Source organism: Hypomesus transpacificus, unplaced genomic scaffold, assembly GCF_021917145.1.
Source record: "Hypomesus transpacificus isolate Combined female unplaced genomic scaffold, fHypTra1 scaffold_116, whole genome shotgun sequence".
NCBI lineage: Eukaryota > Metazoa > Chordata > Actinopteri > Osmeriformes > Osmeridae > Hypomesus > Hypomesus transpacificus.
This window is the reverse complement of record NW_025813700.1, coordinates 242,289-257,893: the sequence shown is the minus strand read 5'-3', so window position 1 is coordinate 257,893 and position 15,605 is coordinate 242,289. Positions and strand designations below refer to the sequence as shown.

Genomic DNA, 15,605 nt, shown 5'->3' with positions numbered 1-15,605 from the left:
GAATTCTAAGCAATCTTATTTTTGATGTGCGTTCCGTATGTGCGTTGTGCATGTATGAATGGTCTCGTAAACACGACAACGTCTGCGTTGTTTGATGAGTGTACATGTAGTTATGTATTTATTTAACGGACTGCGTTTTACACTGCTGTAATGCCGGCACAAAATGTAAGACACGAATCAGAGTTCAGATCATTTTGCCGTGCCTCCTGAGTTTCTGTAAACCAGATGACACCGCGGACAGGGATGTCAACAGGATGTAGTCCTTCCCTCGTGGTACCTACACTATCATTCACAGAGACAGATAAGGACTGGCAATAACTAACCAGTACTGTAATATGAAGGATCAGATACATTTGTCTATTTTTGTATGCATGCCATCTCTACAAAGGTTTGTAAATGGGTTTTGTATTCCAAGGTGTGTGTGTGTGTGTGTGTGAATTGGAGACTTCCAATGTGAACCCGTCCTCTATGTTGTGTTTCTATGAAATATTTGACATTTGAACCCTAGAAAGTGTTTTTGGGGGGGAAAAGTGGTCTCTGGAAACGGTAAATAACTGTATTTATAAACTGTTCAGTGTTGGATGAGCATGCTCCTCATTACTCAAAACTGAAGATGGCGCCATCTGAGATCAACGGACAGTCGCACATGTGTGTCGTGTTTTGGGTACCGCTTTTTTTATCCAATAAAAGGTGACTTGACCATCACTTTATCATTCAGTCGCTCCCTGCTCTCCTTTTCATTTTTCTTTCCTCCGTTTTCTTTCTTTCTTTTTTTTCCATTTAGTCATTTGGCAAACGCTCTTATCCAGAGCGACTTACAGTAAGTACAGGGACATTCCCCCCGAGGCAAGTAGGGTGAAGTGCCTTGCCCAAGGACACAACGTCATTTGGCACGGCGGGGAATCGATCCGGCAATCTTCTGATTACTAGCCCGACTTCCTCACCGCTCAGCCGACTGACATCTTTTTTTTGCAGTGGCAACACAATATTTCTGCAATGACTCATCCTTCATCTTAAAAAATATTCACCCTATATGGGCATACAACACATCTCTATATGTACCTGTTTGGAAAGCATTGCAAATCACTGGCACGGTCTGTCTAGTTAATTGAGAGCTGAGTAGATGCAGAAGTCAATCTGCCATCTTATTTATATGGATAATTACATGTATACACCGTTACAAGGCTTTTTCAAACATGATCTACCCGTTAAATTGCTTGAAAAGTCGTAAACAATTTTTTCGGCTTTAATACATTTAGTGACCAATTTATTTAGGTCACTCTTGTTTTGGCGGTAGCATTCTAATGAGCATTGAAAAGACTAAGATCTTTGTGCTCCCCATTAATCTCAATCTATGGGGACAGCAATTTATGATCATGGCTGACTTACTAACAGTTAATTCAACACATCATCCCATTGGAGATGGCCCGTACTGTTTAATGAGCTTGTTAATTTCTGCTTTGTCATCAAACTAAACTAATGTGTTTATCTTCATTAGGGTGAGAAAAACATTCATTTTCCTTGAACATCCCATGTGCAGAGAAACAAGTACATTTTACAAATGAACCCAAATGTTTTCTTCTTACAGTTGATGTTTTATAATTTAACTTTGTTTTGACAGACAACCCCTCTGGGAATAACGTCGTGCATTCTGATTTACAGAATATAATATAAATCTCTTTATCTCTTTGCTGGGATTTTGGTACTGCAGCATAAGCATCTGACAGAAGAATGATGTTGATTTTTTGTGCTCTGTAATTATATAAAGCTTCAGCTATGTTCACCTGTCTGAGAATGGCGGTCTGTATGTTATTGCCTTATAATATGGAAAAAAAGATAATACTAACTGTCACCATTAATAAGCCCTAATGGTCCAAAGCCATGTTTTAACTGGTAAAGGCCTAATATATTGCAATAATGTTTATGAGAAACTAAAGTAAAATAACATCTGCAGCTGATGATGCCTTTGTAACCATGAGAATATCTTCCATATCTCTGTAGCACAGTGTTTCTAAAAGACTGAGAAAATCAATGCCACATGCTTTCATTTAAAAAAATTAGATATGTTTATTAGTGCCATATCAAGAAAAACAGATTAAAGGTCTCAACAATTAGGAAAAGCAAAGAACAATTAGACATTTCAGAAGTCACAAGGATGCAAATAAAACACCTCACTGAGATTTAAATGAGATTGTATATTCTGTCCTGGGAACAAGGTTCATTTGAATCAGTCAATACATAACTGAATTGCATTAAAATATCACTTTATTATTATTATATTACTTTTTAGAATATACATTTTTATGACTTTTTCACAAATCAAACATACACAGTATTGAATGCCCCTGTTTACAGTTGGAATATCCAAGCAGCCAATTTGTAAAATCAATAAGAATAATCATTGCATAGGAGCTAGTGACTTTTTAATTTACTGTAATATAAATAAATTGTTTATTCCAAGTAAAGCCAACATTTCAGAAAATCCCAATTCATTCACCATTCTTGTATATATTATCAGTCACACATGAAAGTCTTTGAAATGCAAAAACGTGCATTTAATAGAGGCTAGAGAGTTAGAAACCTAATATGATCAACTGGAAAACATGATGTTCATTTGTCATAATTTTAACTAGAATTTGAAAGCCCATTACTTCCCAAACAAGCTTTACTGTCACTTAACCTTTCCACATTTCAGTAGTTTTACAAGTTGCTCCCTTATTTCTTTGGTTCTAATGCCATAAATCAACGGATTACAGACCCCAGGAACTAGAAGATACATCAGACTAATTACAACACGCAAATCCTGCGCAAATTCATATTGAATCCTGAACGACATAAATGCAACCATGGACGTAAAGAAGGTGACGGCAATGACCGTGAGATGGGTGGTGCAAGTATGGATGGCTTTGGAACGAGACACTCCCCCTGCTGACCTGAATATGACCACGAAAATAACCATGTATGAAAAAAAGATTCCGAAACAGTCAGATATCACTATCACACAGAAACTGACCATACCTGCCAAGTAGTTCTTCCTTGTGTCACCACATGCTATGGTAACCACCAATTGGTGCTCACAGTGAATCCCGTAAAATACATTGGATGAGCAAAATGTGAGGGTTCCAACGAGGGCGATCATGGCTGTTATTATGACGGTATTACGAATCACAACCACAGCAGAAGCGATCTGACAGTTATTGTAGCTCATGACATCATTGTAACGTAGAGGCAAACAGATGGCAACCAACCTATCGACGGCCATCCCAAACAGGATAGTGGACTGAAAGGCGCACAAATAGTGGACCCACCACATCTGCATCAGGCACAATATTCGAGGGAAAACATTTACATCGGAAACAAAACTGAAGATCATTCTCGGGACCACAGCCAGCGGGACACCTACATCAACGAAAGCAATGCAACCTATGAGCACATACATGGGGGAGTGGAGACTTCTCTGCTTCACAATGACGAAGATTAAAGCAATGTTAGACGTCACTGAGAAAACGAGGAGGATGGAAAAGGGAATAAAGAGGAGAGTTCGGTACTCGTAAAGGTCTGTAAATCCGATCAAATAGAATTCTGTATGAGAGAAGTTTTTGGAGTGTCCAAATTCCATAGTTCCAGCTTTTGGAGACTTGAAAGTAATACCTGCAACCAAAATAAGACAACTTTTGTTTGGATTAATATTTCAATATATTGGTCAATATATTCAAACCAACACACACAATATGAATTCAGATGAGGAGAACACAGAAAAGAAAAAACCAGATCTTTCCATTTGAATTCTTCTGCTCTCCTGCAGTGTTTCCTAGAAAACAGTTGGTCTTATTTTCCTTCTCTGTATCTAGAGAAACGGCGGAAAATATGGAGGATATTATTTACCTTTCGTTGATCTATTGAAAGCGTGTCCTATTGTTGCTGCACTGTTCAGCTCCCACCAAGGTTCATGAGCGGAGACTCAAAGACAATAAGTAGCATGTGACACGCTGTAGAATGAAAACACCGGGTTCTGTGACTGGTTCTGCCCCGCTCTTGGACAAATGAGTGTGCCCCTTTTTAAATTGTCCTCTTCAATACCATTATCCATTTGAAACAAAGACGTCCTAGGTTTAACCAATCAGAGGGCGCATGTGTTCTGATAGGGGCATTGCTAGTCATAGTCATTGTCATCATCCAAGGATCCCCTGACTTTGCCAGTGTGCGTTTGGATTACATTTTATTATCATAAAAAATACTGTTTTAGAAAGTACAGCAGAAGATCAAGGATCAGAAGTGTACAGTTTGATATAACAGTGTGTATATATTTAACAGACCCCAAAATCCCATGAATGTAATCATGTGTTGTGGTTGCTTGGTATTTGAGAAGTGCAAACCATACACAAAGCTAATCTTAAAGTTGAAGGAATATGGGGTGAATGTCAAATTTATGCTGAAAGGATGGATAGGCTACATACTGTATGTGGGCATGATTTGGTATGGTTTTAAAACTTCCTCTTCTTGTCAGTTTCTTAAATATTCTCTGTCCTATTGTATATTTCATTTGATCCAAACAACCTTAATCGGTCCATTTCTAATTGGTGTGGCTGTTTATGTAAATCAAACTTTAAATACATGATGTTGTCCTAAATCTTATTCATCTCAATTCTGTGACTCTCAGAGGTTGCCACAACACTACTACCTAGATTTCATTAGATCTGAGTCCATTTCAAGCAATCCTAAACAATCAGCAGCTTATGTGGGATGACTTGTGGTGAAAACTATTTAATTGGATGTTTCATGTTTTCCATTCATTATCTTCAGTGGCCAATTTAATTTGGCCACTATTGTTTTGGGTTCATAGTTCTAATCACCTTTGTACAGAACAATATACTTTTTTTTACCATTTATCTCAATCTGTGGGGACAGCAATTTTTCACCGAGGCTAATTTGCTAATTTATATTCAATCTGTTGGATATAACTGGAGATGGCCAGCATCGTTTAATGAGCTTGTTAATTTGTTTTGTCTCCAAAACTAAAATGTGCTGTGTTCATTAAGGCGTGAAAGACATCTGCTTGACTTGAATGTGCAACAGACAGGTAATTTGCAGTCCGAACCTATAACGTTCCCTGCTTATACTAATGTTTATCTTGGTGTTGTGGTTATTTTTACATTTTGCTACAATTTTTGTGGCAGCATAAACATCAAACTTAAGAAGTTACATACAACCCCAGCCAATCTCTCACCCTGCCATGGTCAATCTGAAAGTTGATACAAACTACAGGTTGACGTTGGCCTTAGACTATGATTAGAATGTCCTGCAAACAACCATGTTTATTCTATCGATCTAGCAAATCTTCTTTTCCAAACATTATTATTAAATACTCATTACTACTAACAAACAGGTGTTGGCAATTACCTGTAAACACTTAACAATTAGACAATTAAAACAATGAACTGTAGATTATGTAGCTGGCAGTGTGGGTTCTGTTGCAGAAATAACATTTATGCAGGGAATACAGTACAAGGCCCATGGAGTTGCCCGGGACTGTTAAAACAAACATTCCCTTCAAATGGCCCTCCTCAGTTTTCTATTGCCTGAGCTTTGTTGCTAGGGCAACAAATGTAGAGTTGATTTGTCAAATCAATCAGTGTAGCTGTTGATAGTGATGGGAAAATGTTTCTTCATAAAAAGCCATGAACTTAGTCACGTGCTGTGTTTTTTTTGCCAATTTATACAAAGGAAAGAGGATAAAAGGATGTAATTGGCTAAAGTCTAAGGTAAGCCGACAACCTAATGGCTTATTTCTGTAGACCTGGAACCAAAGATAAATGACATAGCACATGGTCAGATGCAGTGACCTGGAGCTACGGAAACCAAATCCATCAATACACCTGTTAAATCTGTGAAAGGTTCCATTCTTCTTACACTCGATCATGAACTTGGCCACAAAGCCAACTTTGTTCTCCATTTAGTTTGTCATTTCATTTGGCCATGAATGACCTTGTTTAGTCCCACCCATGGGCTTGTTTAAGGGGAGTGTTTGAGGGGAGTCAGATGGCTGAGCGGTGAGGGAGTCGGGCTAGTAATCAGAAGGTTGCCGGATCGATTCCCCGCCGTGCAACGTGATGTTGTGTCCTTGGGCAAGGCACTTCACCCTACTTGCCTCGGGGGGAATGTCCCTGAACTTACTGTAAGTCGCTCTGGATAAGAGCGTCTGCCAAAATGACTAAATGTAAAATGTTTACATCACGCTCCCTCGTCCTGTACTGAGGCTGGATGAGGTGCTTGTTGGGAACAAGGGCTCCATCTGCTGGTCTGCTCCATCTGCTGGTCTGCTCCATCTGCTGGTCTGCTCCATCTGCTGGTCTGCTCCATCTGCTGGTGCAGGGACCCCCTGTCCTGCACGTTTTAGATGTTTCCCTGCTCCAACACGCCTGATTCAAATGTATGGGTCGTTATCTAGTTATGCAGAAGCCTGTTAACGACCATTCATTTCAATCAGGTGTGTTGAAGCATGGAAGCAACTAAAACGTGCAGGACAGGTGGTCCCTGAGGACCAGGGTTGAAGAACCCTGGTTTAAAGAGATGTTTTGTGAGTTTCATTAAAGGTTTTTTGTATGACAAGCTCTGTCATTTCCAACTGAGGCCTCTATCTGGGTACCATTAGTGGTTGAAGCCCTCAGGGTTTGTTCTCTACAAGCACCTCTAATATTAGTGTAGAAAAAACATCACACTGCTGTAATTATGACGATGAAGAAATGATTATGGATTATATGAAAATGAACCTCTTAATCACTTTTTTTTTTTTTTTTACTTTTAAACGCTATATTACTGAAAACCAGATGCAAAGCTGTTGACTGATTAGTTTTGCCACTAATATGTAGATGATATTAAGCCCAAAGTGCAAATCTGGGTATTTAGGGGCTCAGGGCGAGACAAGGATGTGTGTATACGCTTCTTCCATAGAAAACTACAAAACCCAGATATCATGGAACAGATTTACGACCCTACACCCAGGAATCGAGTGCAGCTGGTCTTCAAGGCCACAGCAAGCATGATTTCTATGCAACTGTAATCTGAAGCCCCTAGAGTAAGAGACCAATGGTGTGACAAATGCATCATGCATCTGTGACTAACTATAACGTAACAATGGCAAAATATCACAAAATAATAGAGAAGAATTCCAGTCAGACTCTGGGGCCTACTCACTTTTGTTGGAATCAATCCTTTGTGTTGGATTCGAATAAACACTTTGCATTATACTTTGTTGCCGTTTCCGTGCTGTTTAAAACTTTGATATTGGTTAAAAAAGTTATTATTTCCCCGACAATATGACTGAGAAAACAAGCCTTGACATGAATATTAAGAGGATGGACTTCAAACAGGAAAGCTGTATATTTTGACCCAATCTGCTGCTTGTATCCAAATGATTGTGTTAAATCATATTTTAAGTATGATTTCCTCTGAACAAATATTTTCTTTGTCAAATCATACATGAATTACCGCTGAGCAGTGAGACTCATCGTCTATCCACAAGATGGCACTATTAGTTCATGTAAGATCAAGTCAAAAGCAACACACACAGACATGTACACACAAACAGACACGCACACAAGCACAGGAGAAGGGCCCTTGTGAAAAAGCATTAGACGTTTGATGCATGTGTCTATAACAATTGTCTCAAATGTGTCCTTTTTTTAGGTGCCTCTTTGTAATATTGAGAAAAAAGAACAACAATAAAACCAAACATATTGTAAATCAGTTGATTTATTTTAAGGAAGTGCATATGAAAAAATGTACATAAGTATATACATTGTTATGAACCTTCAAACCATTCATGAATAATGTTAAATAATGCTACATAATGACAAGTGAATCACAGGTGATGCAGAAATTATGGAAAATATGAAAAACAATCCACATTATAAGACAAAGCAATTCAATGTTAGTACAACATAATTAAATGCTGTATGGAGAAGAAAAAACAAAACAAATAATTACAAAGTCTGGGCTTAAAAAATAGACTGTTGAGTAAGTCTATTGAATATGGTAAATCATGCATTAACATGATCAATGCTCAAGAAAATTATCTACTGTGTTGGCAGAGTTTTTCTATGACCTTTAATACATTTGAACACTGACAGGCGTAAGGATCGAATACTCAAACCATAAATGAGTGGATTGAAAAAAGGGGGAAATATCAGAAAGAAAAGGGACATGAACAGTCGAGTTTCGTAAGGCAGATGACGTAGGTCCAATCTGCTTTGCAGTAATTCAAACAAGCACCCTATAGAATACATTGAGAAAGCAAACAGGTGTGGAATGCAAGTTGTGATGGCTTTGGTCTTCATCTCCCTGGAAGACAAACATAGTCTGAAAATCTGTGCATACGAGAAAAGGACCATGATTAACTGTGGAAAAGCATATGGAATAAAAGATGCTAAACCTACATAGCTAAAAACCGCTGTATTTGAGCAGGATAGCTTCACTAGTGAGTCATTGGTGCAGTACAACTTGTCAATGGCCTGTTGACAAAATCGTAGTTGAAGAGTTACAATAAAAAAAATCAGAATTGCAATCAAGGGATAAACCCAAGTGAACACAATAAGCTTATACACTTTGCTTAGTGACATGATTGTGTGGTAGTGCAATGGGTGACAGATAGCAGCATATCTATCATAGCTCATCACAGCAAGAACTGTAAATTCAATCATACCATACGTATGTATACCATATATCTGGGTTTGACAACAGGCTAGTAAGACCTCATATTTGGTTGATAATAAATTACTCAAAAGGGCTGGCAAAAGAACAGTACTTCCATAGACACCATTTGCTGCTAAGTTGCCGATAAAAAAATACATTGGCTCGTGTAACATTTTCTCAACACCGATCACAGAAATTAGAATGAGGTTTTCCGTAATAATGATGATGTAGATAATAAGAAAAATGCAAAAGTATGCATGCTTCAATTTTTCCATTCCATAGTAGGCAGTCAACACGATGGATGTTACATCAGAGGAATTTTCCATAATTAAGACAGATTTTTTTTTAAACACTGTGGGAAAGAAATACAAATGTTATTTATTTATTGCTCTTCTTTTCAAATAAAGGTTTACCATCTGCAATATTTAAAATGTTCTAAATACAATAATAATACTCATAGTAATTATTTTAGTAGTCGCTATGTTATTGTTACTCCTAATGATAATACTAATAACAATAATAGCAATAAATCAGAACACTTGAATAGGAAATGACTAATATTTTATACTTACATTTGTAAGTTATGTACTTTATTTATGTACTGATGTCAGTCATTTACCTGTGTGCTATCTCCACACTAATGAAATGAATTGAACAGAAGCTCTTATGAACTTATTTATAACCTCTTCAGTCATGTGATCTTTGAAATGCTCAAACTATGTCACAGGATCAGAATCCCTGGACAGTATTCTTTCATCAATTCATTTCAACAATTCATTTCATTTTACTGTTGCTTGCTTTTCCACAGGTACAATTGCACTTATAGCAATTTGTTGTTTAATTGTAACTTGCTTAACTACATGCTCTTATGGTTCTTCCCTTTGGCACTTATTTTTGATTGTTTACAATGTGTTCTTCATGTTTTGGCTACCTGCAATGTTTTTGGGGCTATCTTTTGTTATTATCAGTGACCTGTGCACTTTGTAAAGCTCTCTCTTGGAAGACGCTTTGGATAAAAGCGTCTGCTAAATGTATATATGTAAATGTAAATCATGAGAAGTGAGTAAATATTCATTTCTCCACCACTGGGTGTGCTGTAATATAATAATGTTACAGCATTACTAGCCCGACTCCCCACCGCTCAGCGCTCATTTTATATTTTTTCAGATTAAGAAAATTATATTTTAGATTTGTGTTTATAATTATTTACATTAGTCATTTAGCAGACGCTCTTATCCAGAGCGACTTACAGTAAGTACAGGGACATTCCCCCCGAGGCAAGTAGGGTGAAGTGCCTTGCCCAAGGACACAACGTTATTTGGCATGGCGGGGAATCGAATCGGCAACCTTCTGATTACTAGCCCGACTCCCTCGCCGCTCAGCCATCTGACTCCCCATTATTGAGGATATATTATATATCCTCCCTGCACCCAATATACATAAAATTATTATTGTTGTTGGCACAATTTATGTTTCTGTTTGGCCTTAAAAGTACAAGATCATTCAGCAGGCACCTTTTGAATAAGAATGCATTCAGAAATATGCAGCAGACCTTAAGTTAACCTTTTATAATAACTGGCCTTGATAGACCAGAAATGACAATTTATGAGTAACTGTAAAATTCACAATGTGTTCAATTGCAAGCATGTAATATTTCTGTCATAGTCAAATATATACTGAATATATCATATAGTTCATCATGTTTTTCAATAGCTCTATTGAAATATTGTTTTATTTCAGAAGCTTAGAGCGTTCTTTCACCTCCGTAATCTAACTAATATGTCCAAAACTATAATATGGATTAAAGACAGGTTGAGTTGTAAGTTTATGAAAGTCTAGATTGTTAGAACAAGCTCAATATTGACAAGGCTAAACCTTAACATCAACTTTACTTTTTGACATTGTCTACTCAACGGATTGCAGGATAATTCTTGTAGAATATTTGTATATATTGTAATACACACATACATCAACATGTATTTCTTTGAGCTTCCAGGTGATGCACATTTGCTGTTACTGCAAAGTAGTAAACATTAAAATAAATAACTGTCATACAATACACTTATAATGCCCCTGATATATACTTGCAATATATCACAGAAACATTCAGACATGTTTGCAAGTGTAATGCAGTTGGTCTGAAAGGACTGAGATCATCAAATAGTCAACATAATGTGCTTTGAATTTCATTTAAATTAAAACAAAATTGAATTTGTCTATAATGATTGTCTCATTGGTATCTTTATTTTATGTGACATTTTATAATATTGAAAAAAGAACAATAATGAAACCAAACGTATTGTAAATCAGTTGATTTACTGTAAGGAAGTGCTCATGTAAAAAAGTGCACACACCCAACGCATAACACACATAACATAAACATAGGTATCAAATGTTATGAACCTTCAAACCTTTCATGAATAATGTGCATAAAAGCATTGAAAACACAACATTTACATTAAGACCTTTATTGAGCACATATAGTAAATAGCGAATAACTTTGCTAGATAATGACAGGTGAATCACAGGTGATGCAAAAATGAATGAAAAACAATCCACATTATAAGACAAAGCAATTCAATATTAGTGCAACATAATTAAATGCTGAATGGAGAAGGAAAAATAAATAAATAAAATATAAAGTCTGGGCTGAAGTAATAGACTCTTCAGTAAATCTATTGAATATGGTAAATCATGCATTAACATTATAAATTCACAAGAAAAGAATCTACTGTGTTGGCAGAGTTTTTCTCTGACCTTTAATACATTTGAACACTGACAGGCGTAAGGATTGAATACTCAAACCATAAATGAGTGGATTGAGAATAGGGGGAAATATCAAAAAGAAAAGGGACATGAACACATGAGTTTCGTAAGGCAGATGACGTAGGTCAAATCTGCTTTGCAGTATTTCAAAAAAGCACCCTATAGAGTACATAGAGACAGCAAACAGGTGTGGGGTGCAAGTTGTGATGGCTTTGATCTTCATCTTCCTGGAAGACAAACATATTCTGAAAATCTTTGCATACGAGAAAAGGACCATGACTAACTGTGGAAAAGTATATGGAACGATAAATACTAAACCGACAATGTTAATAACAGCTGTATTTGAGCAGGATAGCTTCACTAGTGAGTAATTGGTGCAGTACAACTTGTCAATGGCCTGTTGACAAAATCTTAGTTGAACAGTTATGATTAGAAAAATTAGAAATGCAATCAAGGGATAAACCCAAGTGAATACAATGAGCTTATACACTTTTCTCAGTGACATCATTGTGTGGTAGTGTAATGGGTGACAGATAGCAGCATACCTATCATAGCTCATCACAGCAAGAATTGTAAATTCAATCATAGCATACGTGTGTAAACCATATATCTGGGTTTGACAACAGGCTACTGATACTTCATATTTGGTTGATAATAAATTACTCAAAAGGGCTGGCAAAAGAACAGTACTTCCATAGACACCATTTGCTGCTAAGTTGCCAATGAAAAAATACATTGGCTTGTGCAACGTTTTCTCAACACCGATCACAGAAAGTAAAATTACGTTTTCCGTAATGATGACAATGTAGATAATAAGAAAAATACAAAAGTATTCATGCTTTAATTTTTCCATTCCATAGTAGGCAGTCAACACGATGGATGTAACATCAGAGGAATTTTCCATAATCAAGATAGATTTTTTAAACACTGGGAAAGAAATACAAATGTTATTTAATTATTGCTCTTCTTTTCAAATACAATTTTAACATCTACAATATTTTCAATTTCCTTAATATGATAATACTCCTAGTAGTCCTAGTTGTAGCAATATCATTGTTACTATTATTAATAATGATAACAATAATAACAATAAATCAGAACACTTGAATAGAAACTGACTAATATTGTATACTTGCATTTCTAATGTACTGATGTCAGTCATTTACCTGTGAGCTATCTTCACACATATGAAGTGAATTTAATTGAAGCTCTCATGAACTTATTTCTAACCTCTTCAGTCATGTGGTCTTTGAAACGCTTAAACTATGTCACAGGATCAGAATCCCTGGACAGTATTCTTTCATCATGAGAAGTGAGTAAATATTAATTCTTCCACCACTGGGTGTGCTCTACTATAATAATGTATGTTGATCTTTTCTAATATTAATTCAGATTAAGAAAACTATATATTTTAGATTTCTGATTGGCATTTATAATTTTGAATGTCGGTCCAATGTATGTTTTTGTTTGGTTTAGAAGCACAAGATCATTCAGCAGGCACTTTTTGAATTAGAATGCATTCTGAAATATGCAGCAGAACTTAGGTAACCTTTTATAATAACTGGCCTTGATAGACCAGTAAATACATGTTTTGAGTTACTATAAAATTCACAATGTGTTCAAATGCAAGCATGTTATATTACTGTCATAGTCAAATACATACTGAATTTGTCATGTAGTTCATAATGTTTTTTAATTGCTCTATTGAAATATTGTTTCATTTCAGAAACTAACAGCATTCTTTCGCCTCCATAATCTAACCAATATCTACAGAACTGTAATATAGATTAAAAACAGGTTGAGTTGTAACAGTTCATGCCAGTCTATATTGGACTCAAAGGACTGAGAACATCCAATAGTCAACATAATGTTCTTTGAATTGAATGTAAATTCAAACAATTGAATTAGTCTATAACGATTGTCTCATTTGTATCCTTATTTTAGGTGACATTTTGTAATATTTAGAAAAGAACAACAATAAAACCAAACATATTGTAAATCAGTTGATTTACTGTAAGGAAGTGCAAATGAAAAAAAGTGCACACACCCAACACATGACACACTTAACATAAACATAGGTATACACAATGTTATGAACCTTCAAACCTTTTATGAATAATGTGCATGTAAAAGCATTGAAACACGAAATTTACATTGAGGCCTTTATTTAGCACATACTGTAAATAGCAAATACTTTTGCTAAATAATGACAGGTGAATCACAGGTTTTTTGGAAATGAATGAAAAACAATCCTCATTATAAGACAGAAATTCAATAAATTCAATGAATTATATGCTGTATAGAGAAGCAAAAAATCAAAATTGAATACAAAGTCTGGGCTGAAGTAATAGACTCTTGAGTAAATCTATTGTATATGGTAAACCGTGCATTAACATGATCAATACACAAAATAATCTACTGTGTTGGCAGAGTTTTTCTATGACCTTTAATACACTTGAACACTGAGAGGCGTATGGATTGAATACTCAAACCATAAATGAGTGGATTGAGAATAGGGGGAAATATCAAAAAGTAAAGGGACATGAACACTTGAGTTTCGTAAGGCAGATGACGTAGGTCAAACCTGCTTTGCAGTATTTCAAAAAAGCATCCTATAGAGTACATTGAGACAGCAAACAGGTGTGGGGTGCAAGTTGTGATGGCCTTGATCTTCATCTTCCTGGAAGACAAACATAGTCTGAAAATCTGTGCATACGAGAAAAGGACCATGATTAACTGTGGAAAAATATATACAACAATAGATGCTAAACCCACAATGCTAATAACAGCTGTATTTGAGCAGGATAGCTTCACTAGTGAGTAATTGGTGCAGTACAACTTGTCAATGGCCTGTTGACAAAATCGTAGTTGAAGCGTTAAGGAAAAAAAAAACAGAAATGCAATCAAGGGATAAACCCAAGTGAATACAATGAGCTTATACACTTTGCTCGGTGACATGATCGTGTGGTAGTGCAATGGGTGACAGATAGCAGCATATCTATCATAGCTCATCACAGCAAGAATTGTAAATTCAATAAGAGCATACGTGAATAAACCATATATCTGGGTTTGACAACAGGCTACTGATACTTCATATTTGGTCGATAATAAATTACTCAAAAGGGCTGGCAAAAGAATAGTACTTCCATAGACACCATTTGCTGCTAAGTTACCGATAAAAAAATACATTGGCTCGTGCAAGGTTTTTTCAATGCCGATCACAGAAATTAGAAGTATGTTTTCCGTAATGATGATGATATAGATAATAAGAAAAATGCAAAAGTATGCGTGCTTCAATTTTTCCATTCCATAGTAGGCAGTCAACACGATGGATGTGACATCAGAGGAATTTTCCATAATCAAGATAGATTTTTTAAACACTGGGAAAGAAATACAAATGTTATTTAATTATTGCTCTTCTTTTCAAATACAATTTTACCATCTACAATATTTTCAATTTCCTTAATATAATAATATTCCTAGTAATCCTAGTTGTAACAATATCATTGTTACTATTATTAATAATAACAATAATAGCAGTAAAACAGAACACTTGAATAGGAACTGACTAATGTTTTATACTCACATTGTAACTCACTGATGTCAGTTCTTACCTGTGTGCTACCTCCACACATATTAAATGAATCTAATTGGAACTCTTATTAACTTATTTCTAACCTCTTCAGTCATGTGATCTTTGAAATGCTCAAACTATGTCACAGGATCAGAATCCCTGGACAGTATTCTTTCATTATGATTAGTGAGTAAATATTAATTCCTCCACCACTGGGTGTGCTCTACTATAATAATATATGTTGATCTTATCTCATTCTTTCATATTTTGAAAATCATATTTTAGATTTGTGAGTTTGGCATTAATAATTGTTAATGTTAGCACAATGTATGTTTTTGTTTGGCCTAAAATCACAAAATCATTCAGCAGGCACTTTTTGAATGAGAATCCATTCTGAAATATGCAAAAGAACTTAGGTAACCTTTTATAATAACTGGCTTTATAGACCAGTAAATGCAATTTATGAGTTGCTGTAAAATTCGCAATGTGTTCAAATGCAAGTACCGGTATGTAATATTACTGTCATAGTAAAATACATACTGAATATGTCATATAGTTCACGATGGTTTTCAAT

At 35.8% G+C, this 15,605-nt stretch overlaps 4 protein-coding genes across 4 annotated transcripts; all 4 read right to left on the bottom strand.

Moving 5' to 3' along the window:
* Positions 1-2,671: 2,671 nt before the first annotated feature.
* LOC124488011 (putative olfactory receptor 52P1) lies at positions 2,672-3,619 on the bottom strand. Its single transcript, XM_047050450.1, has one exon. It carries the CDS (start codon positions 3,617-3,619, stop codon positions 2,672-2,674), a length of 948 nt encoding a protein of 315 aa, XP_046906406.1.
* Positions 3,620-8,075: 4,456 nt separating this feature from the next.
* Positions 8,076-9,306, bottom strand: LOC124488010 (olfactory receptor 142-like). Its single transcript, XM_047050449.1, has 2 exons — positions 9,294-9,306; positions 8,076-9,043 (listed from the first exon to the last, which is right to left on the bottom strand). The coding sequence occupies exons 1-2, from the start codon at positions 9,304-9,306 to the stop codon at positions 8,076-8,078; spliced, it is 981 nt and encodes a 326-aa protein (XP_046906405.1).
* Positions 9,307-11,419: 2,113 nt separating this feature from the next.
* Positions 11,420-12,619, bottom strand: LOC124488009 (olfactory receptor 142-like). Its single transcript, XM_047050447.1, has 2 exons — positions 12,607-12,619; positions 11,420-12,384 (listed from the first exon to the last, which is right to left on the bottom strand). The coding sequence occupies exons 1-2, from the start codon at positions 12,617-12,619 to the stop codon at positions 11,420-11,422; spliced, it is 978 nt and encodes a 325-aa protein (XP_046906403.1).
* Positions 12,620-13,179: 560 nt separating this feature from the next.
* Positions 13,180-14,817, bottom strand: LOC124488008 (olfactory receptor 10R2-like). Its single transcript, XM_047050446.1, has 2 exons — positions 13,913-14,817; positions 13,180-13,213 (listed from the first exon to the last, which is right to left on the bottom strand). Exons 1-2 carry the CDS (start codon positions 14,812-14,814, stop codon positions 13,180-13,182), a joined length of 936 nt encoding a protein of 311 aa, XP_046906402.1. The 5' UTR covers positions 14,815-14,817.
* Between the last annotated feature and the right edge of the window lie 788 nt (positions 14,818-15,605).